Source organism: Patiria miniata, unplaced genomic scaffold (genome assembly GCF_015706575.1).
Source record: "Patiria miniata isolate m_02_andy unplaced genomic scaffold, ASM1570657v1 HiC_scaffold_30, whole genome shotgun sequence".
NCBI classification, from domain to species: Eukaryota; Metazoa; Echinodermata; class Asteroidea; order Valvatida; family Asterinidae; genus Patiria; species Patiria miniata.
Window position 1 is genome coordinate 3,673,208 of NW_024037070.1, and position 24,714 is coordinate 3,697,921.

General features: G+C 40.9%; 1 protein-coding gene across 7 annotated transcripts; it reads right to left on the reverse strand.

Annotated features, from left to right (window-relative positions):
• Positions 1–483: 483 nt before the first annotated feature.
• Positions 484–24,658, reverse strand: LOC119739271 (amine oxidase [flavin-containing]-like). 7 transcript variants are annotated; one of them, XM_038214135.1, is made up of 20 exons: positions 24,528–24,630; positions 22,233–22,279; positions 21,422–21,513; positions 19,353–19,457; positions 18,602–18,696; positions 18,243–18,380; positions 15,351–15,461; positions 14,767–14,962; positions 13,872–13,909; positions 12,286–12,349; positions 11,586–11,674; positions 10,416–10,499; positions 9,281–9,356; positions 7,918–8,008; positions 7,186–7,239; positions 6,771–6,828; positions 5,267–5,364; positions 3,869–3,980; positions 2,427–2,489; positions 484–934 (listed from the first exon to the last, which is right to left on the reverse strand). In XM_038214135.1, exons 4-20 carry the CDS (start codon positions 19,399–19,401, stop codon positions 806–808), a joined length of 1,545 nt encoding a protein of 514 aa, XP_038070063.1. In that variant the 5' UTR covers positions 19,402–19,457; positions 21,422–21,513; positions 22,233–22,279; positions 24,528–24,630; the 3' UTR covers positions 484–805. The 7 variants fall into 7 exon arrangements, with proteins under 7 accessions (XP_038070063.1, XP_038070064.1, XP_038070067.1 ...); XM_038214136.1 differs by lacking the exon at positions 22,233–22,279; XM_038214139.1 differs by lacking the exon at positions 21,422–21,513.
• Positions 24,659–24,714: the final 56 nt, after the last annotated feature.

Consider the following 24,714-nt stretch of genomic DNA (forward strand, 5'->3'; position numbering starts at 1 on the left):
AACTATAGCTAAAAATAAAAATCTTTCTCTTTGGGTTTAACCTTTTATTTCAGCTTCACATTTCAAAAAAGATTTCTTGATATGTTCAAGAAAAACAATAACAATTGCAAATGTACTTTAGAAAATTATATTTCTTTTGTTTTATAATTATATGTCTTTGTTTTATAACAAATTTTTGGTCTATTTATTATATATTTTTAATTCATTACATAAGTTCATACAAGGAAAATGAGCTTTAAAAAGACTATTACTTTGCTGAAAATGTCTGAAAAGTCAAGCAATTAATGTTCAGAGGCGAATACTAAATGTTCCTTTGTGGAAACTCTACAAAGTTACTGTAAGTCACATAAGTTATGAGCTTTCCAATGAGACATTGTGCAAAAAAATTAATCAACTCACAACAGGTAATCAATTAATTAATTTCAACTTGAATTAAGAGCAAATTTCAACTTTTGAATTAAGAGCGGGACGCTCCTAATTTGTTCTGAATAGTGTGCGCAATTTCTGCACTGGAGCACCCCATTTAAAACCAATTTTTAAAACTGTACGAAGGAACAAACAAGCAAATATATTTGTTACAGTACATTATATTCCTTTAAATTTTGCTCGGAAAAGAATATCAAAATTTTGTTAAAGAATGTATATACCAACTTTAACTCATTACTTCTGTTTTGTATCCTGAGAAATATCCAATACATTTAGTCATGCTGATTTCCTGAGCATTTACTTCAGTTTGCCTTCGACGACATTTTGTTTTTTGTGGTAAGGAAATTATCAGTGCCACAATAACTGGTAGACCATGTCTCTATAGGAAAAACGCAATGGCGCCTGCAGCCACGAGGGTTGTTGCCGTGACAACCAGCTTGAGAAATCCAGGTACAGATGGTAGAAGTCGTTCCACGATGCTATCATCAAAAGGCTTGGCCGGGATGTCCTAAATGGTAAAAAGTCGAGTTTCTATTAGCTTTGTGCTAAAACGGTAGAGGGCGCTATGTCATCTTGCCACTCATTACAAATGGAGGACACCATCTTGTAAGACAAAACCCGAGTACAGATCTTATATTCGGCTTTTTGCACGAGCCTGCACCAGGATTTCAAGTCTCTCTTGTAAATTTAAAAGTGTAATTCCCCAGTCGGCCTGCCCACCACCAGCAGGCTGGAAGCAATTAGTGTCACTTGACTGAACAACTTGAGTGAAAGGTTTGCTTTAACCCTCAACACACACTTTTAATAAAGATGTTATCTGGTGTGACATGTGTTTATGTCCAGATATGAAAGCATCTGTTTTTATCATTAAAATTGGTGCATAAAAAATGAAAATCCTGAATTATGGGGCTCAGTGATGTACATGCACATGCGGCCTACATGGGCGTGTTCAGGCATTCAAACTGTGGACGAAAAATGCCGGATGACAAAAGAGAACATATCGTCCACGATTCCCAGCATCGGTCCTCGATTGGGGTTGTGTACAAAACATATAGGAGTCTTCCTAAAAAAGTTAGTGTACAAACAAAAGAAGGACAATAGGACGTCCACGATCGACGGTGTGAATATGACTGTATGTGTGTGTGTACAGACAGGATGGCCTGGACTGGCTACCATGTGGTTTGACCATAGCGCAAGGAACCGTTCCTTTGCAGGTTTGACAAACTGCCTTAAAGGTAGAGTCCATCATTTGCAGCCATCCGAAAAGTAACTGGCGTAATTATTGTTGAAAAACTAACTTGGTTGAAAGATAGTAAGGGGACTAAACTCCCTGTGAAATTATTCTTTCTGGCAAGCTGTCATTTTGAAGTAATCAACGAAAGAAGGCATTTCCAACGGTGATTCTTAAGAAGCACCGTAGGAAAATTTAAATTAGTAGTTCGTTTTGTTATTCAGCGAAGCGCGCAGAAGTATTCGAACGACGCACACGCGCGCGCGGTTGTTATAATTCGTCGGATCAGTGCGCGACGTCGCGTATAGTTGCAATTCAAAACAATTCAAAACATGATTCAGCAACTTTTGATTTGAAATTGAGATCTTAGAATGCTGTTTTTCTCGGAATGTACAGCTGAAGCTTAGCTGAAACTTCATCAGGTTAGTTGCTCAGTATCCTTCATTAGATTTTGAACTCTTTTGTTGCTTCAAACGAACAAAATGTACAAATTATAAATGATGGACTGTAGCTTTAAGGGATTAACCAGATGTAAAAGTGCGCTAAATAAAAGATGAACAACAAAATCCGGGCATGAAAAAGACCCTGACTTTTAAAAGGCAAAATCAACTTGTGCTTAGAGGGTTTCTGATTTTTGTCTCTTGGCTTTGGGTTGAGAAGATTTAAGGTCCTTGACTTGGGGTCGTTTTTGAATTTAATGTTGGTCCACATTCTGCTTCAGAGACATCATAAACATTCAAGAAATTGATTACGTAGACAACGCCATTACCAGTGATTCAGGCTCTTCCTGCCATATCTCATCTTTGCTGATCAGTCCCTTCTGGTGCAAAATCTACGGTCAGAACAAACAAAGTGCAACTTGAAGGCCCTGTACTAAGAAAGCCTCCATGGACATAAAGATCGGAACAACTGAAGTTAACGATAAGGGGTAGGAAGAGGGGCTGTGCCAATTTTGATACCAAATTACACATAATTTAAGAAAGAGGTAATGGAAAACCTAGGATATTTTAATTTCATTTTCTTTTTCCTTTATGTATTTCTTTTAAGAAGCTCTGTGTGCTGATTGCTTTCAAGATTTTTTTTTCCACGAGCTTTTAATACTCAGGTGAGACTTGAACCCAGAACCTAACCTAACTTATGCACATGTCTTCACCACTCAATCCCAAAGGGTAGATCCAGAACACTTTATTTTTTTTGGGGGGGGGGGGACCCCAAAAAAAAATGTGTTCCCAAAAACAGTTTATTCAAAAATTTATGCCATGGGGTTCTGGTCCTGCTTAAGGGCCCCAGAAAAGTTTTGGATTCTAGATGCTCTGTTGTGCGACGTGAGGCAATTTCTGACCAGTTTAACCATTTTTTATTAGGAAAAGATGGTGGTGTATGCAGTAGCTGCCTTTTGCGACGTCACTTAAAAACATTTGGTTCGTTTTGGGAAGGGGGGGGGGGGCATGGCCCCTGTTTGCCCCCCCCCCCTGGATTTGCTCGACCTACAGAGCTTGCTGGCCTTTCTATGGGTGCCTAATCCAAAGTCCGTCTGGGCCCAATTTTTTGGCTCTGCTTACTGTTCGCGAAAAATCACTGCTCAATACTGTAGCAGAACATTCTGTGGTTACGGTAAGCTTGTTTCACAGGGTTAGGCCAAAAAAAAAAATATTCGGTCTCTGGTCAGACCAAAGTTCCGGAATTGACGCGGCCACGCGGCTTTTTTTTTTTTTTTTTTGCTTTTTTTTTTGGTTTCTTCAAGCTCGGATTGTACAGACAAGGTGGGTACTATTTTGCTTTTTTGGTGTCCTCATGTACATTGGTGTCCTCCATAATGTGCCTTGGTGCTTTCGATCATTTGCCTTGGTACAATTTCCCATTCCTTGGTGCTCTTTGGTAAAAAAAATTGAGGAGGTGCGGAAATAGAGGGCGCTGTTGGAGCTACCGCGGAACATTTTTTGAAAAAAAAAGATCGACGCGCATGATTAAAATCGACGCGCGCGCTGACCACAGACCGACTTATTTTTTTTTTTGGCCCTAGCAAGGAATTTTGGCATGGGCATGCGCATGCATACATCTCGTAACTATAAGGATTCGGTGCTTACAGCGTTAGCACAGAATTTTTCTGCTAGCGCAGTTAGCACAAAATGGTGATCATAAGCACAGAATGCTGTGGTTAATTAGCAGAGCCATGCAATTGGGCCCAGATCTTAAACTTCAATGTGAAACCTCTCTTCCAGCTCTCTCCCCAGCTTGTATCGCCCCGTCCATGTAGCCCATCCACTGGTCGGCGGTCTCTGTACCAGCAAAGTAGACACGCCCTAACGGTTCCCGCATCACCCTGTGCAAAAGAGAAAACACCCACATTAAATATTAAAGTTGATCCTTGTGTCCGAAGCAAGGGCTAATTATAAAACAGGGTAAAAAAAAGGCACTGCGTCTCTGCATTATAGACCCATTGAAGTTCACTTAATTTTGCCATGAAATTAAAGTTCCGGAAGGATATATCCTCATGATTCTCTATGCAAAGAAATGCTTAACCATTGAACACTTGTACTACATTGTATTACATTGTATAACATTGTATTTATTCCCTGTTGAATCAATACCTACATGTAAAAGTACACTAACAGAGCGTAACAGGGGTGGTTGGGCAGTACATGGAATAATGGGTTGCGGGAAAACCAACAAGGTCCACTTTGCGGCTGTGTGGTACGTACTTGCTGCATGTCCTACCAACACAACACTAAAGTAGGGTAAAAAATAATGCCCAGTAAAGGCAAACCAAAATTTACGCCTTGATTCTGTGAGTTTTGTAATATGTGTCACTACCCCAAACACTCCCTTGAGTTAAGTACCCTTTTCTGGAAGGGGTGGAGATCTAGAAAGTAGGTGGCTAACCTCCTACATCTGCCAGTCCAATATTGTTTTTACAAGTTTCTGGAATGAAACTACCCCACGATTTCCTTCCCTGCAATAGTGTCCTGCAATGTTGTGAATATTGGTTGACTGTTCAAGGCCTTAAAGGGAATGTACAACATTTGCTTTTGCAGCAATTTTCAGAAATGAATGGATTTGGAGGATTATTATGTTATAGCATATATTGCTATGACTTGCTTCACGTGTTTGGGTTCGGAGATGCTGGAAAATCCAAGAAAACCAACCATGTTCTTATAGTCTGGTTCCCTGACCCCACTTAAGATGAAACGGAACAATTTATAGACTTTGGGAATTGTAAGGTCAGAGAATCAGTCTAGCAGACTTGTACCCCTTCACAGGTGTGTAATCAATTGCAAAGAAAATGCGGAATAACTAAATATGAACAATTAGAAGCAGTTTTGAAAAAAAAAAACAGTTTTCTCCAACGCTGGTCGGCCGACCAGCGTTGGAAAAATACAAGTTAATTTCTTGAAAATGTCAGCACACCAGGAGGCACAATTTTACAGGATGCTTTGGACTGTCATTCCCTAACAATCCAGTTAAGTATTTTGTGAGTGTTCATGTCGTTTTTTTGATGTTTGCAAATGTTGTATCTTCCCTTTAAATTTGCTTCTGCTCGACAACTCGACTATCTCTCAAAACAATCCCGCATCTGCCACCAGTTCTGACTGAATACAAGCTTCTGACCTGCCAAACTGGGTGAGGACGCCTGCAGGTAGGGAGACCATGTAGCAACCACCCGAGAATTCCTCATCCATCCAGTTAAGCTCCACATAGTTAATGGGCTAGACATCAACAGGAAAAAAAGGTGAAATGAGAGCCAATCATAAGTCAAACCAAACGCCAGGCCAAAGGGTAAAATCGTTTTTTATAAATACACCCTTTGCATGACAGCCATGTTTGAGGTGCTTTTTTCCACAGAGATACACGTAAGTGATATCTCTTGTGCAATCCTTGTAACTGAATTAAGGCCAAAACCAAAAAAGTCCCCGGTTTCTGGTATGCGCGCACGTCGCAAGCTCCATACCAGGAACCGAAGACTTTTTTTGGCCTAAAGTAACCAGAAGTAACTCAATGATGTATGCCAAATGCAAACAGTGTATGTCTAATGACTTAAATTTAGGGTCCATGAGGTGAATCTTTCTAAGGAACATGTTTTGTGCAACTTTCTACTCCTCTTAAATGTATGAAATCTGTTTGAAACATCCCTTTTCGGTTAATTTTATTGAGAAGTGCACTTTTATCAAACATTTAAAGTTGTCCATGCTTTTCAGGACACTATTCAGTTTAGGGTTTTCTGTTCACATGGTGAACCCAAAATTTCCTCATTGAAAACATTCGTGACAAAAGTTTGCTCATTGGCTTACTGCCATGTACATGCACATCGAACACCAAAGAAAAGAAAATTTACAACAGCGAAATATTGACAACTCGGGCAAGTTTTGGAGCTGAAATACCCATAATATTGAGGTTTCTGCCTAAATGAAGCCGGGTCACACTTCATGTGAATGCGAAGCCAATTTGAGGTCATGAAACATTCGCTGCGAAATTCGCCTGAGTTGAAATATGTTCAACTTTTATAAATTCGCAGCGCGAATACTTGCCGCGACGTCACAAATTCGCATTCGCTTTCGCTTTCGCGCAGAGTATGAACCGGGCTTGACTTCACACTTCTGCTCACGAATATGGAATTAGCATGAACATAAAAAAACAAAAAAATATCAAAATTCCCTTGAAAATGGCAAAACAAAAATTGAAAAAGGGGTTTAATGGGACACATGCGTCTTTTTGAGGATTGCATTAACCCTTACTCTCTGAGGGTAGTTTACTGCATGTCAGTTGGTTATGCCAATGCCCTCCAGCTGCAGTTTATTGGCAGATAGTTTGTCTTAACAGTGAAGGCTCCAATTGGCAGGAGTTGGAGGCCCTGGAGGGTGCCTGATACTGACCAGCTGGGGGCACTCACTTTGTTATCAGAGGACTCTCATTGTTCTCTGTGGCATGTATTGGAGTGCCTGTCCAGTTACCCTTGAAATGACATGGCAGATATTGGAGGGCCGTGCAAACAACATAGGAGATTTTCTTGAGGCACATATTGGCATGCGTTGGAGGGTCTAGTAGGGTAAGGGTTAAACAACATTACATTTACTGGACTTGGAGACATCACCAATAAAGAAGTCACTTTACTTACGTGCAGCGCTTCATCTGTTCCAAATGCTTTGGCATAGTACTCGCAAACAACTTTTTTCCTGTATGTAGAAATCAAAAGAAAAACTGAAGTGGAAATGTCTGAAAATCCCAATGTATGTCATATTGTTAGTTAGGCCAACAAGAACAAATACAGCAAATGGCCATCAAAACTTAAACTGCTTTCCTGTGCTGTTTTCGAGATCATCACAAAAAATAGATTCCTTTTCTAAATTGCTATTATTTTAAAGCAATACAAAAGTTATTCAGTTTTGAATGAGACGAGGCGGGGGGGGGGGGGGGGGGGGGGAGAATGTGGATTTTTGAAGGGGCATGACTACCCAGGCTCCCAAATTGATAAGCTAAAGTGGCGCTCCACAATATAACATTGAGAGCATTCGACAAGCTTGTAAACCGACCTTTCTTCTTTGGTAAGTGAGCTGTATTTCCTTGCTTTCTCTCCATTCATAAACCTGCAAAACGATACCAACACATAATTTTGTAACAACACCACTTTTGCTCGAAATTGCAAAACAAGATTTGGCGGTTCATTATTCCAATTTCCATGCTTTTTTGGAGTGGCGCCACATTTTTGCCCTTTGCTTTCCCTGCTTGGGGTAAAATATCATCAATACAGAAGAAAAAAAAAGCATGAAATGTCATGTCACGTTTCGAATAGCGAAGGCCCAAAAGGCTTGGAAAATAAGAATTTAAGCTTGGGTAATAACAAGTCTGCACTTTGTTCACCCTTGACATGCTTGAGTGATTTGCTAGGAACCTTCCTCACTCTTGCAAAATCCAACACAATATGGTAACTCAACATCCAAACTGCTGGACTCTGATTATGGTGGTATGGCATGACCCCATGTACCGCATAATCAGTTTACTAGTGGAGTTCTCACTCCACAAACCATGCAGTTGGATTTTAAAGGGTTGGGGTGCGCTAATTGGTCACAAAAAAGGAATAACACATAGGACAACAGATCAGAGGTGAGGCATCTAATGGAATTCCAGTCCGATATTGACCATGTTCCATATTAGTCAAAACAAATTTTTGAGTGGACTGCATGACTTGTCCATGCAGTTTGTGTGTCTTCACCCTCTGAAGAATGTTTATTGGATGTTTGGAATGGCGGATTAACAGTACATACCCCATGATAGCTGGGTGAGAGCCATCTGGTTTGCAGTCTTCATAAGTACCACTGATAGGACCATCACAGCTAAAAACAATTCCACTGTAATCTGTGAGGAAAACAACATTTATTGAGTTCTACACTCAACCAGACGGTTCTTTTTGAAACCACACTTCTTCCACAAAGAGATTATCAGCAATCTTTCTACTTTATCTCATCCTCCATGCAAAGCTTCAAGTCATATAAACCAGTGTTTTAGTACTCTTACTCGGTACTCGTACTCAAGGACTACTCAAGCACCAGGAGTACTCGTACTTGTACTCGTACTTGATGTTAAAGTACTCGTACTCGAAATGACGGTACTCGTACTCGGGCAGCAAAGTAATCGTACTCGACATGTCGCATTGGATTAACAAAGTACTAGCACTCGAATAGCAGTACTCTGGGGAAAATGGTATAGCTTGACTTACCATGGCCATTATTATTGATACTTTCAGTTTGAAATGGTTGATTGGCTTGTGGAGAATTGAATTTTCCTGATTTTCCTCTGTGCACGTCCGGACACACACATTTAACAGCTAGCCGTGAGTGGGTCTGTATATTGGTCTGACTGGGCCTGGGCCAATTATGCACAATAAACCATTTGCCTTATGGCCGTATTCAGAAATACAAGTCATACTCGTACTCGGAAGTACTCATACTCGTACTCGGAAGTACTCATACTCGTACTCAGAAGTACTCATACTCGTACTCGGAAGTACTCATACTCGTACTCGGAAGTACTCATACTCGTACTCTGAAGTACTCATACTCGTACTCGGAAGTACTCATACTTGTACTCGGAAGTACTCATACTGGTACTCGGAAGTACTCATACTCGTACTCAGAAATACTCGTACTCGGAAGTACTCATACTCGTACTCTGAAGTACTCATACTCGTACTCGGAAGTACTCATACTCGTACTCGGAAGTACTCATACTCGTACTCGGAAGTACTCATACTCGTACTCGGAAGTACTCATACTCGTACTCGGAAGTACTCATACTCGTACTCGGAAGTACTCATACTCGTACTCGGAAGTACTCATACTCGTACTCGGAAGTACTCATACTCGTACTCGGAAGTACTCATACTCGTACTCGGAAGTACTCATACTCGTACTCGGAGACATGTACTTGTACTTGGAGGAACAAGTACTCATACTCGTCAACCTAAGTACTCGGCAGTACTCGGTATTCAGAAAAAAAGTTCCTGACTACAACACTGATCTAAACATTTATTGGGTGCATGAGAACACTTTGAGGAAATCTGGGTCATGAGAATGTAAGGATTCCTTCTACAGGCAATACTAAAACTTGAGATAAAAACTGCTCACGTACCTAAGTCTTTCCAGAAGTTCCTCTTGTAAAATGTGAAAGTCTTGATGACTGAACCCATGGGCATGCACTGGATCAACTGTTGCATTGAAAGGGGAAAGATATTTTTAGAATAGTCAATGTTTAACAATTTCGATCTTTTTTCAAAATTATGGGTGGGTGGGTCAAAGGAATAACTGAAAATCGGTAATCAGTTTTGGATTAAAGTAAAAGAAAAAAATAATAAAAGAAGGGGGGGGGGGGGGAATACCCAGCAACCTCTTCGAGATCGTCTGTCAGTATTTCATGTCTGTGTTTTACCGTTGTCATTGGTCAAAACGTCTGGCCAGGCTTATTTCAAGATAGTCGTCACCCTTTTTTTTTTTTATATGGTCACCACTTGGACTCAGAAAATGACATAGCAGCTTTATATGGGCTAGATGCAACAGGCAAAGAGGCCAAAATGATGTCACTGTTTAAAATTTATCATTTTTTCAGGGTTTTTCTTTTCAAAAAAAAAAAAGGAGATGGTGGCCTCCAAAAAGGAAGCGGGCGAGGACGATAATGATGAATCAAATTATGATTATTAAAATTTATTTGGCCTTACACACCGTCAAACTAAAACAACATATTTAGGGTATTTTATGCAAACTGAATTTGTCTGCTCATTTTAACTCTTTCGCTACGGAATTTAATTTCCCAATTTTTTCACATTTGTAAGTCGCTGGAAATTCCGCTGTGTGTCAATGTGGACGCCGCCATCTTTGTAAACAACCTGCTCAAAATAACCTGCAGCAGACCCCGGCGAGACAGAGAGCCGTTGGCAGCGGCTCAAACTAGGGTCAGAGGTTATACGATATAAATTATAAATAAGGCACATGTCATGGGGATAATCCCTGTTTATTCACAGCGACGTCACCGAGCCGCTGCCAGCAGCTTGCCGTACGACTTGTACAATTTTTGTGTGCCACTGTCAGCGGCTCGCCGTAGCGAAAGAGTTAAGACAGCTATATATCTTACACATCAAAGAAACCACACTTGGCAATCAATACCCATCTCAAGGGAGTTTTACACACCTTTGATTTGCTTTTATCGTCAGCTTTGGCCCTAGCTGTATGAGGAATATCAAACACAGCAAATAGCGTATATACTGACAAACCTGGATTTTTGCTGATGGTAGACGAGGCTTGAAAGTTATCCTTCCAAGAAGCGTCATGGGAACTGCACTTATCATGTAGGAAGCCTGTATCAAAGATTAAACGTGATCTGGTAAATTCTCCTATGCATTAGAAACCTATTTCCATCTTGAAACCGTATAATAATTACATAATATTGGATGGCTTTGAGAGGAATACAAGAATATATTGCACGAGCTATAACAATATTGCACGAGTCGATAAAATTGTCATAGCGAGTGTATCATATTCTTGTATCACCCGACAAAAAAAGCCATCGAACATTATTTATTTTATGCTGACTAGCTTGATCCGCAAGAAATTAAGTTCAGAACACTGCCTATATTTCTCAAATTTTGTTGAATCATCGCTCCGCTCTAAGCTGACATTGTGGTTGTTGACTACAGTGCGCGTATACTCTACTGGAGCTGCATCGGCGTGCCACGCGCTACGCTGTTGACTGGTTGACTATGACTTCCTATGCTCTGGATCCTGTGCTGGGAACCGGCGAAAATGCCCGGATGACTGCCCTTCTTAGTGGAGTGCCGTGGCCTTGTGGTTAAGGGCATTGAATTCGTGGTCTGCGGGTAATTCTGCGGGTTGTGGGTTCGAGTCCAGCCAGGGGTTATGGTGCGTGTGCCCTTGGGCAAGGCACTTTGTCACTCATTGCTTCTCTCCACCCAGGAGTAAATGGGTACCTGTGAGGGCAGAGATGGTTATATGATTGATTTAGCTTGCTTGCGCCTAACAGGCAGCATCAAGCTGTATACTCCCCAGGGAGCTGAGATGGTATTTGGAATGTTTAAATTGGCCCAATGATCAGGGGTAATAATAATACTGTAAGCGCTGTGATTTAGTTTACTAAAAAGGGCGTTCTTAAATGCCGATTATTATTATAATTATTACTTTATTGACATAATAATCTCATCCGGGTACTTTTTACGACAGCATAAAATACACTGATTACTTTTTACCACTGGAAGCCTGATATTATTATTTAAATATTCAGGTTTAAAATGTTGAAGTAACCCTCCCCGGGGCTAAGGTGTGTGTTCCAAGTTGGAATAAAAAACAAATGAAATTATCATTTTTGGGTTAAAATGTTCTGAAATAATGTTGAGCCATTTCCCCAGCAATTAGTTTACTACCCGTACCTCAAATACGTCCCCATTTTGGGTTGTTACTTTCACTCCGTCATCAGACTGCTCGACGCTTGACACCACATGGTTCAACAGCACATGTCCTGCAAGTCAGTCAAAAATGCCATGACTCCTACATTAGCCTATATAAAACTACACACCAGGGGCCCAATTTCATAGAGCCGCTTAAGCAGAAAATTTGCTTAAGCACGAAAAAACATTGCTTAGTAAAATTAGGTTACCGGCCAAAACCGGCCGGTAACCTGATTTTATTAAGCAAGACGTTTTTGTGCTTAAGCAAATTTTGTGCTTAAGCAGCTCTATGAAATTGGCCCCAGGTTATTAGCCCTTTATGTACTTCATTATATTACATTGTATTACATTGTATCTATTCCCTGATGTGGAATCCATAAGACCATACCATACTGGGGCAGTTTGGGGTGGTACATGAAGAAACAGGCAGGACCATTTAGGAAAGTTTGAGGAGGTTGTGTTAATTAGCTACATGTAACAAGTTGTCTTCGGCAAAGTGTGTTGAAAAGGTGCAGCATTTCAAAACTTGCCCATTCCTGTTCCTTTTGGAACCGGATCAATGTGGTGCTTTGGGAATAAACAAAATTGGATGAAGTCTGTATCATTTTGTTCAGCTAGGTAATATTCCCTACGAAACCTTCCGAGAATTCAAAGTTATCAGGCATTCCCTAAGACCACTTACCCTTTCCAAGTTTCCCCGCCAGTCCCTCGCTGATCTGCATGGCACCGCCAACAAATTTTCTTTCCTGAATTACAAAGAAAACCAGAAAAGCTTACACAATACGAAGAGTAGGGTTGTCCGGGTGAATTGGAATTGAAAGTGTCAGTTTAGGAAACTGTTTGTGCTCAGTGACTCAGTCAGTCAGACAAGGGTAGACTTCGGGCTGCCAGTGCCACGTTCTCTTGGAACAGGTGCCTGGGTGATATGGTCCCAGCTGGAGGAGAGAGTGGAGGTATGCGGTGAAACGTATGAGATGGTGGAGTTTTTCTGCTACCTGGGTGATATGCTGGGTGTCGGGGGGGGGGGGGGGGGGGGGGAGAGAAGTTCAGGGAGCTGGCCCCATTTTTAACTTCTAAGGCTACGCCCCTGAAGATGAAGGGTCAAGTATACACTGCCTGTGTCCGGAGCTGCATGCTGTGTGGCTGCGAGACGTGGCCCACTAGGATGGGACACATCCAGCAGTTGGAACGAGCAGAGATGAGAATGATCAGGTGGATGTGTGGGGTGTCTCTGGTGGACGGGCTGTCAAGTGAGGAGTTGAGGAGGAGAGTTGGAGTGGAGGGGATCGGTATCGTGTTGAGGAGGCATAGGCTGAGGTGGTATGGTCACGTGGGGAGAAAGGACGATGCCAGCTGGGTCAAGAGGTGTACCAACATAGTCGTGGGAGGGCCCACACCTGTCGGCCGTCCGTGCAAGACGTGGCAGAGTTCCGTTACAGATGACATGCATCTGCTTAGAGTCAATGCCAGGGACGCGACGGACAGGGCCAAGTAGAGAGGAGCCATAGGGAGAAAGCAGGCCAACGCAGAACAGTCTGGACAACGGCCTCAATAAATCAGTCACCAGTCTGACATTCAGTCAGTCCGTGCCTCAGTAAGTCAGTCAGATTAGCCCCATATAGTGGCCTGTCAAATCCAGATTTGAACTTCTCAAAAAGCATTGACCACCACTAAAGGGAAGATACAACATTTGCAAACATCACAAAATGAAATGATCCAATTTTCACAAAATACCTTGCTGGACTGTTAGGGAATGACAGTCTAAAGCATCCTGTAAAATCACGGCTCCTGGTGTGCTGACATTTTCAAGAAAAATGGTATTTTCCCAACGCTGGTCGGCCGACCAAAGTTGGAGAAAACTGGCTTTTTTTCTTCAAAAAGTGTTCATAATTTTTCATATTGAGTTATTCCGCATTTTCTTTGCAATCGATTACAAAGCTGTGAATGGGACCAAGCCTGCTAGACTGATTCTCTGACCTTACAAATTATACAATTCCTCAAAGTCTATTATTCGCTCCGTTTCATCTTAAGTGGGGTCAGGGGGAACCAGACTACAATAGCATGATTGTTTGTATTTTTGTTCTTCCAGCATTTTCATGCCCAAAACGTGAAACAAGTCATTTTCACAATATTTTCTATAACATACTAATCCTCCAAATCCATTAATTTCTGAAAATTGCAGCAAAAGCAAATGTTGCACCTTCCCTTTAAGTTAGGAATAATGCATAAAGGGAGTTCAAAAATTTTAGATTAAATACCATTACTTACCTGGGCACCGTTTGTTATGCTCATAGTCCTCGTCAATCCTGAAGGCAAAAAAAAGAATAGAAATTACTTACTGATGAGCTGTGAACACTGTGGGATCAGTAATAAAAATTATGCAGGTCCTGAGATCCCCGAAAATTTCATGTTTAGGATTGCTTACTTATCCTATTTCAAACATCTAGTTGAAAGGAAACCAACCTTATGTCTTGCCGTTCCTGAGAAAAGACAAAAAAACTCTGGTTGTTTACATCGGACACGACGGAGTATGAATATGTTTTTCCTGTTGTTCCCTGTTTGTACCATGAATTCTACCTCCATGGATATACACGTTTATCTAGGGAACAGTGGTGACCGCGATCACCAATGCACAAAATATTTTTCTTCGACGTTCGCATAAGGAGAACACTTTACGAATGAAATCACAACTAGCACCCAAACAGCTCGACTTTTTGAAGTCGCAAATGAGGACCCCGAAATTCGTTCTTGCATACATAATACAGCAATAACACAATTGGGCTGTTCCAGGATCCAGTGTCCCTTCAAAGGGAATGTACAACAATTGTTAGGGATTGTTAGGTCAGAGAATACAGTCTGGAAGGCTTGTACCACATCACAGGCGTGTGAACATTGCAAAGAAGATGCGGAAGAACTAATTATGAAAAATTACGAGCAGTTGTTGAAAAAAGATTGTTCAACCAGCGTTGGAAAAATACCATTTTCTTGAAAATGCCAGCATACCAGGAGCCATGATTTTAGAGGATGCTTTAGACTGTCATTCCCTAACAATCCAGTAAGGTATTTCGTGATAATTTGATCATTTGGTGTGTTTTTTTTTATGTTCACAAATGTTGCATCTTCCCTTTAAAGAAAAAAAAAAGAACTACCAGCTTATAATTACCGCCGCCAACTGTGATGCCCCAGAGGAAGAACAAAAAGGACAGGTTGCAAGGCTCGGAAGCGTTTGATGCCCTACAGATGATGGTGATGGCTTCCTTGGTGTATTGACACCAGCAGGTGGCATCGAGCCAGGACTGAACAGTCATACTGTCCCACTCCGAGGCCCGCGGAGCGTCCCACGGTGCCGCTACTGGGATCTGTTGGAACGAGTCGGGTTTTGTTCTTTTACTTTGAGTAGATTCGTTGGAGTCGAATCATTCATGGGCATATTAGTTGACAATGGTTGAGTGAAGTCATTTAAAGGCAGTGACTCCAGTGTAGTTGAGTCATAATTCTAAGAACCTCCAACACAATAATGCTGGGCTCACACATTCCCAATTTTTAAAGCCGGATCGCCACAAGTGACAATTCTTGAGTAAATCGAGGATGGTTCTTGGCTGCCTTGGGATGATTCTGTTAGTTTGGTGAAAGATCGTGAAAGATCGGGAAGTGCTCCGACAACACAATAACAATTTTGCAAACTGAAACTAAATGACTCCAAAATTAATCAGCCACATCCTTTGAAATTAATGGAATACCATTTACCTCTTTGGCGTAGGCATCTATAAGTCTCACAGCATTGTTGAGATCCATTAAGTCAAAGATTCCAAGCGACTTGGGGACAGAATTCTTCATATCAAAGGCCTCCGCCTTGCCCTGAAAAAAATTTGATGCGAACATAAAGACTTAAAGATAGGTGTATCGTGTAGAGTAGACTGACAGTGTATGTTGTTACGGCATGATTTAGATTTGGTTACCTCCTATGCTTACGATATACTTAGTCCTTGAATAAAGCAGTGCTCATTTTGCATGTATTTTGCTCATGAGTACTACTTGTTAATTTAATAGACCTTAGCCTCTAACGTTGCATAGAGGGCAGTGTTTGATAAGCACGAGTAGACGCATTGTACATTCACTGGGTGCATTCCATTTCTTGGAATGAACAAGGAGTGTGTGTGACGTATTTCCACCAATGACTCTGCTGTACAAGGAAGGTCCGTGGTGGCTGACCCGGGTGAGGCCCAAGAATGATGTCAGAGCTAATCCAACAGCACGGGGCTGACCCGTGCCAACCAGTGTGAGCTAAACGAAGGCACCCATTGTCACTGAATTTAAGTAACAAAAACTGCCCTCAGCAAGGGCACACCAGGCAACGGGTCTATGACTAAGAACAAATGTGTGTTGATATTTGTGATTTAGCAGCCAACATGTAATGCGATGCATAACCCTTGTGAACAGTTCTCAGATGTTCCTTTTTTTGCAATTTGTTAGGCACTACAGTAAACTCCGGCTAAACCGGCACTCTCGGGACCCGAGAATTTGTGACGACTTACGCAAATGCCGATATCTGCTGTGAGTTGACATTTTGCCGACTTACATGAATGGTCTTTTGCACACATGATTCATTGCACTAATTGGCTTCGATTTACCCTGGATTATCTCCTTGATGCTTGAGTTGAATCCAGCAAATTAATCCTCGAATTGAATCATCACGTTTGGGGTATTGATAGTGGAGACCACGATACGTATATGTACGTGCACAGTGACGAATTAAATGCGTGCATGGTCTGGTAGAATGTCGGACACTTCGCCCCATTTCCACTTCGCCCCTAACCACTTCGCCCCTAACCACTTCGCCCCATCCCCACTTCGCCCCATCTCCACTTCGCCCCATCCCCACTCCGTCCCATTCCCCTTCGCCCCATCCCCATTTCGCCCCATCCCCACCTCGCCCCAGCCGTTACATGTAAAAAAAAAAATTCATCTATTTAATTGGCAAAAACAATCCCAAAAGATTCACTAATTGCTGCAGCGAAAATCATTGACTAATATCTGCTTGGTGTCAGTCGAATGAGCTTTTTTTTTAAGCTCCGATTTTCAAAAAAAAAAAAAACCTTTTATTAAACGGAAATGCAAACTGCATTTTAATTCCAAAATGTGAAAAACTTTGCCTGCACAAATTTCCCAAAAGCGGCAGCATTCTTGAGCAACTAGTTTTCTGCATGCTGCGAGAAAAATAATCACATACAAGATTTCTGGCTACGCAACCGGCAGCTCCCATCCAGGCATCACAAGGGAGTCTCCTTGCAACAGTATTTCTAGGCAACCAGGTTGGAATGTGATAATGGACACACAGCCATGCAGCATGCACCTGTGGCTCAGATAGTTCGGAATTCCAACATTATAACGTCATATTCATGAAAGCAGACGGTCCGTGATGAAACCAACCGATGGCGTATTTATTTGCCGGGAACTGACTCATTTCATTGGCTGAGATACTATCATCACTGTTTATCATCTAAGAATGTTCAAATTACTGGCGGCAGGTCTTCATCAAAGGTGGTCTACAGCTGAACCCGAATGTATATATTTTGCAACGAACATGAGTGGCATTGTATCAATTTGAACAATGCCGCTGTCAATCATTCTCCGGAAAGGCTTTTTCCGAGCTGGATTTTATTCGGGCATTTTTTTTTATTCAAAGACCGGGGGAAAGTTTATAACGAAAAGTGAGGGAAACTGAAATAAACATGGAATTTCACCCCTGTAAAGGGCCTGTATCATGTTAATGTACATCAAAATTGAACAGAAATCAAAGATGATGAAATGAGCAAAAAGTTGATGTGTGTACGTGTCTTGGTCCCTGTGTCTCGAACACCTCATCAGAGAGTTTGTATTTTTCCTGATTTTCTAGAATTGGGAGCATTTATTATCAGGGTCTTTTTCTGTTTTAATATTTACTGATCTGCACCCCCAGCCTTCACCTTTGTACATGGGGCGAAGTGGATATGGGGCGAAGCGGGGATGGGGCGAAATGGGGATGGGGCGAAGCGGGGATGGGGCGAAGGGGGGATGGGGCGAAGGGGGGATGGGGCGAAGGGGGGATGGGGCGAAGTGGTTACGGGCAAAGTGACATGGGGCGAAGTGGAAATGGGGCGAAGCGATATACCACGCACACATTGACTGCAGCAGTAGTCATTCAATAAGACGACCCCAGAAATGGACAGAGCGCATGCGTACAGCCTAGAGGGGGCACTGGTATTGATATGCTCACCATGCATATATACAATGTTTGCAGTAGGACACCCTTTTTCGACACCGATGCATGCAGCGAAACCCCTTTTCACTCGACACTTTGCCAACCGCAGTACAGGAAGTCGATGCCAATGCGTGATTAACTGAATGCCGACTTACACAAAGGATTTTGTAATGCTTTTTATGGAGAGGGGACCGAGAGTAGCACAGCAACTTGAGCAAAATGGCGACTTATAAAAGCCGACTTAGAAATAAAAAATTAAATGGAAATGCATTATGAACAATCGGGACTTTAGTCAGACGGCCAACTTGAGCAATTTGACAAGTTGTATGATGTCAGTTTAGACGGAGTTTACTGTATTTACATCTGAACAGATGGATTGTTAATTGGTCCCTGCTTACATTTCTGAAGCTGATGGTTCTCCGAGCCTCGTTAACCATCTGATACTGGATTCCTAGCTCCTTGGCAACTCGGATGATCCTGTTTTGACCTGGTCCAACGTAAGTTCCGCCAACATCCAAATACTGGAAGGCGGGGTCCTATGTAAAAATGACCGACACAAACATCCAACATTGACCATTATTAGCATGGTACAAACATTTACTGGCCGAAGTGAGGAAGTATTAATTGAAGTATGATTGTATCTCTGTTGAATCCATAAAATATTTGGGTGGTTTGTGGCAGTACAGGGAGTAACAGGCAGGCAATTTGGACTGGAATAGAGACTAATGGATTAACTAGCAGCACAGTTAAGACTTACCTTCAGTGTATAGGTGCGACCTCCGACCCTGTTTCTAGCCTCCAACACCAGCACATTTTGGCCTTGGTCTTGAAGGAGTCTAGCAGCTGACAGCCCTTTTAACAGATAATCATGCACATTTAAGAACGCATGCACATAGATAACACTTTCAGTGAGTCATCATTATATTAAGTATAAATACATAACTTTGTTGCTCAATTATTTTGTAAATAATCTCAGAAATAAGCAGCACGTTTCATTTTCAATTATCAAATGCTGCATTTTTTTTTAAGTCCCTTTCTTCTACAAAATAAAAATGACTAAATTGATAATTTCTTAAAAGTTAAAGTTCGGAACAGTGTGAGAGTCAGTTCCCAATCTAGAATACAACTTTATACAATTTTGGAAAGAATGTAGTATCCTGATGACGCCACTTCTTTGGTTGTGTCAAAGTCTATGGACATGATGGAGGGTCGAGTGAAGATTCATCATGTCTTTTCAACATTTTGCAATGACTGGCCTTCATTGAGATATTATTATTAATATTATTAAACAAAACGAACCAGGTAGAGTGGGAAAAGTGCAAGCACTACAGCAACCCCCACACACCTGAAGCATCGGCAAAGAAAACAAAAACCACAGAGAGACAACTATCAAGATAAAGATAAAGAAAACAAGATAATATATGTTGAAAAAAAGTGGCGTCAGGATATAACATTCATTCCAAAATTTCAATCAAAATGTAAACCTGTTTACTTTGCTGTTTACTCACCACTTATCCCAGCTCCGATGACAATAACATCTCTCTTCTCTTTCGACATCGCTTGAAGTAATCCAAGACTTGATGAACACGTAGCTTAACTGACGCGCTAAATCACTGAAACAAAATATCAGAAATGAGCAACAAAATGTTATCGATGAAATAAAAGCTAGCTAGGCTGCATCAATAACAAATTTGAGATGTGCCAACAGCGAATAGTAAAGAAGGTATTCCTTCGAAGCCTCTGCGTGGGTTAAACCTTTAACTACGATACAAAATAAAATGAGCGACTCTAATTTTCATTCAATCTCTGATGACAGCTGATCGAGCTGTTCAGCTCTAGTATTTATGAAAATCTGGTGAAAAGTTCAGAGTTTTTAAATGAGGTGATACAAGATTTTGTGATGAAAAGACGCTACATATCACTATGATTGCAGTCAACAGATGAAACGTGATATCATATTTGCACATCGGGGTCAAGCGTTTTATTATTTTTTTAACATCAGTTAAGATAAATAGCTCCAAAGTCTGACAGGCTAACCTAAGAGTATTTCTCACGTCTGTTAGTTTGTTATTATGTCTACAATAATAACCACAATTTGAATCTATTGATTTATTCACATTTTGTAAAACATGAAATTTACTTCCTAGCTCCACATAAAAAAAATCGCAGTGATACCCCGTGCTCGTCAAAAAAAGGAATTTTTTTCTCCTAACTTCACAAATTTTCAATTTGTATGTTTTGGTTTAACAGGGAAAAAAAACATTTTATTCTGATTTGGGCATCTACAAAAGGGCTTTCATTTTATTTTCAATAACCCGCCCTGCCCGAGCCGAGTTATTGTCTGGCAGCTACTATTTATTAATTTTTTGGAAGAAATAATTCTAAAACTAAATTTGGTGGATTTTTTTTTTCAATGTCTCATTCAAAAGTGAATAAGTTTTATAATAATAATAATAATAATAATAAATAGAGAACATTTATATAGCACCAAAATCCGTCTAAACAAGACGCTCAAGGAAAATAGCAATTGAAAAAAAATGATCTATTCTCTTAGGTGAAACTCAAAAATAGCACAGCAAATCATCTTGGGCAAACATTAAAATCAGGGTTGGCTAATTTAAAATCAAGTTGATTTAAATCGCTGATTTAAATCACTTTTTGTAAAAATCTCTTTTTTTGGCAAATTAAATTGATTGAGGGGCATTTTAATTATTAAAATCGACTGATTCCACTTAATTACAAACTGTGAGATGTTACTAACACACATTCAAACGCCCCTACTTCATCAGCATCGACACAACTGACATGTAGTAGGTTTTGCATAATACCGAAAATCATTATTTTGATTAAAGTCAAGATCTGAGTTAAAAGTTTTTCTTCGAAGTTTGAATTTTAAAGACAGCTTTAAACACTCACTTTTGCTTTAATCATCTCTTGATCTGTTTTACAGTAATATTGTGAATCAACTGCATGAACTGTTCTGACTTAGGCTTATACCTGAACCATCTAAACTAAGGTGTATTAAAGTCCTACTTGACAGCCTTATTCCTATTATAAGATGGGATTTTGCGTCGGGGTGATATAAATCAAATTAGGTTTTAATTGCCCTTCACCGACATTTAAACACTGTATACTCAGTGTGTTACCTCCCAAGTGAAAGTTGGAAAAATCACTCGGTTGGGACTCGAACCCACAACCTCCTGCTTTCTAGTGCAGATGTCTTACCACTCGACCACCGAGCTTACGGTTGGCTGGTTCGAATCTGATGTATATAGCAGCGGGTACCGCATAAACTATAATAATAACGATAGTTTATGCGGTACCCGCTGCTATATATACATCAGATTCTAACCAGCCAACCGATCCCGTAAGCTCGGTGGTCGAGTGGTAATACATCTGCACTAGAAAGCAGGAGGTTGTGGGTTCGAGTCCCACCTGAGTGATTTTTCCAACTTTCACTTGGGAGGTAACACACTGAGTATACAGTGTTTGAACGTCAGTGAAGGGCAAAACCTAATTTGAGCCTTATTCCTAACACTCATTTCTCCATAAAAAAATTAGATTGAGATTTATATACCTAGACAAAGGTGCAAGGCCTGATTTTTGTTCTCCACGTACGAAGAACCATCAATCCAACACCATAAGTTACACAAGGATTAGTGCTGTCGCCTGTGAAATTAGAAATAAAAATGCCCACTATACTCCTAATTTTTCGGTATACCATGTACACGTACGGTACAGTATGTTTTTCATTCATGTCCATGCACAACATACATGTATCTCATGCACTTTGAAAGAGTTATGAAATCAAGTGATTTGTTTTTAATCACTGATTCAATGCAAATTTATTTTCAAAAGCATTTATCAATTTATTGAGTTTTGTGGATGATGGATATAGGCCTACTTAAAAACCTGTCTGCCTGTTAACTCCTTAAGTGATGGGTAAGGGTGCATGGGGAGATCTAGACACATCTTTAAATTAGACATATCAATATTTTGAAATTTGAGAAAACTCAGATTAAAATAAAAAGTAAACAAAAGACTTAAATCAAATAAATCAGGTTTTATATTTTAGATTAAAAAATGCCAACCCTGACTAAAATGACAGAACTCAATATCACTCAGAAGAGATCAGAAGGGGAAAGCCAACCAAAACGTTAGACTCTTAAATAATCGTGAGGAAAAGAATTTTGCATCCTGACGCCACTTTATCTTCATTACGTCCCTCCGTCATGTCCGTAACGTAGGGAGGATAGGGAGTCCATCTGGCCTGGGCTTCTGCTACAGACCCGTGAACGTGGCGTTGTATTAGTCCGAGCATGGAGGAATAAGTCAGCCAGAGTTGTTTTTAGCAGCACCTTATGTTTAAGCTGATCACCTGCACTCACCTTGCATGCACACAACAACCGCAGTACGTAATACACCAGATGGTGGACTGTACTTCACCAGAAGAGAGGGGGAGAGAGAGAGTTGGGTCCAACTTACTTTGACTAGCGTTGTATCGGGTCGGTGACTGCTCTATGTTCCGACACCCCTATGTTCCGACAACCTAGATTGTGTTACTCCCGGTTAGGGTTAGGGCGCGGAGCCTCATAGTTCTAGGAGTAGGTTAGGGTTAGGAATAGGAATATGTGCAGTCGGAACATAGGGGTGTCGGAACATAGATTAGAGGTGTAACCCTCGGGTCTACTTGCTGCAACAAGTTAGCATGTACACAAATCAACCCTTATGCGCAAGAAATTGGTCTCAGTGGTTTTTATTCCTCCTTGGCTTGAGTAACTCTAGCCCCATAAATGTGGCCTATTTACTGGACTGCCTCCGTAAACATAGGCCACACATCCACATGTACAAAAACGTGTCGACTTTGCCAAATTTTGATTTTCACATTTAGGCTTAGTTTGTAGGATTGTTTTGCTTTAGAAGCATACTCACCCTCTTTATAGGCTAGTCAGAAAGTGCTGCCTTTTTCAGATGTCTAATTTTTGTGAAATTTCATGTTGAAATTTTGATACGCAAACGTGTAAAAATGAATCTGGAAAATTCACGAAAAATATACATCTGAAAAAGGCAGCATTTTCTGACTAGCCTATAAAGAGGGTGAGTATGCTTCTAAGGCAAAAATAAACTACAAACTAAGCCTAAATGCGAAAATCAAAATTTGGCAAAGTCGACACGTTTTTTGTACATGTGGATGTGTGGCCTATGTTTACGGAGGCAGTCCAGTAAATAGGCCACATTTATCATGGGCTAGAGTAACTCCAGCTCCAATGCTTACTAAAGCAGTCCTTCATTTTTAAGGAGCGCGATCGCGCAGGCGCTCCTACTGCGCTCCTCGACTGTCTCGAAGGAGCGCCAAAAATAGCGCTCCTCAAAAATCCAAAAGAGGGCTCGTCAAACACGGGAAGTTTAAAAATAAGAAGTGATAAAAACGCAAGGGATTTTAAGTCTTAAGCTACACGTATTTTTCGTTGGTATAATGCCCAAACTCACGATAATATGCCGCTGGACATCGCTAAAAATGAACGAACACCGAGCTCGTACGTACTGTATAAGATCGTTTGTGTACAATCCGTGTGTCGCATAGAGCTGCATGAAAACACGTGGGCCCGTACGTGCTAGTGCAGCAATGACTGGTTCCCGCTGTGCCGCGCACTAAGTCCCAATGAAGGCATGATGAAAATGCGGTAACCAGTCAATGTAATAGTCGCGCGCGGTGCATGCAATGCACTGCCTGCCGTACAGTGTTTTGCGTGCAGGCCGGACGGAATAGGCATCGTCAAAATGCCAAGAAAACAACGATTGAGAAGGACGATCTTTGCAAGCTTATTCACAAAACTTGATCTCTCTTGTCTGTGTATTTCCCGTGTTCATGAATTTATTTTGAGGAAGTTTTACTGGTATGTGAAGTGAAACGATGCAGCGTGTTTCACCGAAATCCTATACCGTGAAACGAGTCTCATTGCCGGCCCACCACACACAGTGTATCACAAACGCTCGTACTAGTGCGAAGTACAGACGTTGTTAGCCAGTTTCTCGTCGTGACTAGCATTGTGTATATGGCATACTTGACCTGCATTTTCCATTATTTTTAAGATTATCGACGGCAGATATTTTCGATAAAACTTAAGGCAAGTTTGTGTCATTTTGAGGCCCTTTTTGTATAGCTTTCGTAGAGCAATTGAAATAGTTCAGGCTGAAAATTTCATATAATTTTAACGAATCTGAAAGCAAATTTTCAGTTGCTTTATGTGCCGTTTAACTCTCCATTTTCCAAGTATAATCAAGTGATGAACCAACTGACAACTAAAAATGAAAGCCTAAGCAGTAGTCAAACCTTTTATTAATCTCCATTTAGTTAGTTTTTTAAAATAAATTTTTCCTTGTCTTACAGTTACAAAAACGAAAAAAAGTAACGCAACTTGAGCATATGTTATTATGCAAAGACTAATAATAATGCAGCCCCTTATAAATCGTTATATTCAAAATAAAACAAAAACAATGGTAACCCGTCGTTTTACCGCTGTTTATCCGTAGATTTTAAGGAGAGCGATTTGCTCTCCTCAAATATTTGAGGAGAGCGATTTATAGCTCTCCTGGATTTTCTTTAAATGAAGGACTGCTAAAGCTAGGTCAAGGTCAAAGATGAACAACCCAAATTGACAAACGGTCCTAGGGATACGTACCGGGAACAGACGGGTGGTCAAAATCGCCGCGTCATGCTGATCGATACTAACCCAGGCCTAGCCGACCTTACCCGTACCGCGCCGTACCACTAACAACAAGTTAGCCCTTCGTCGTCTTGCACTGGCATCTGGGGGTCCGGTTCATGGTGACCGTTTTAGCCGATTTTCGGCTATTTTTGACAGATTT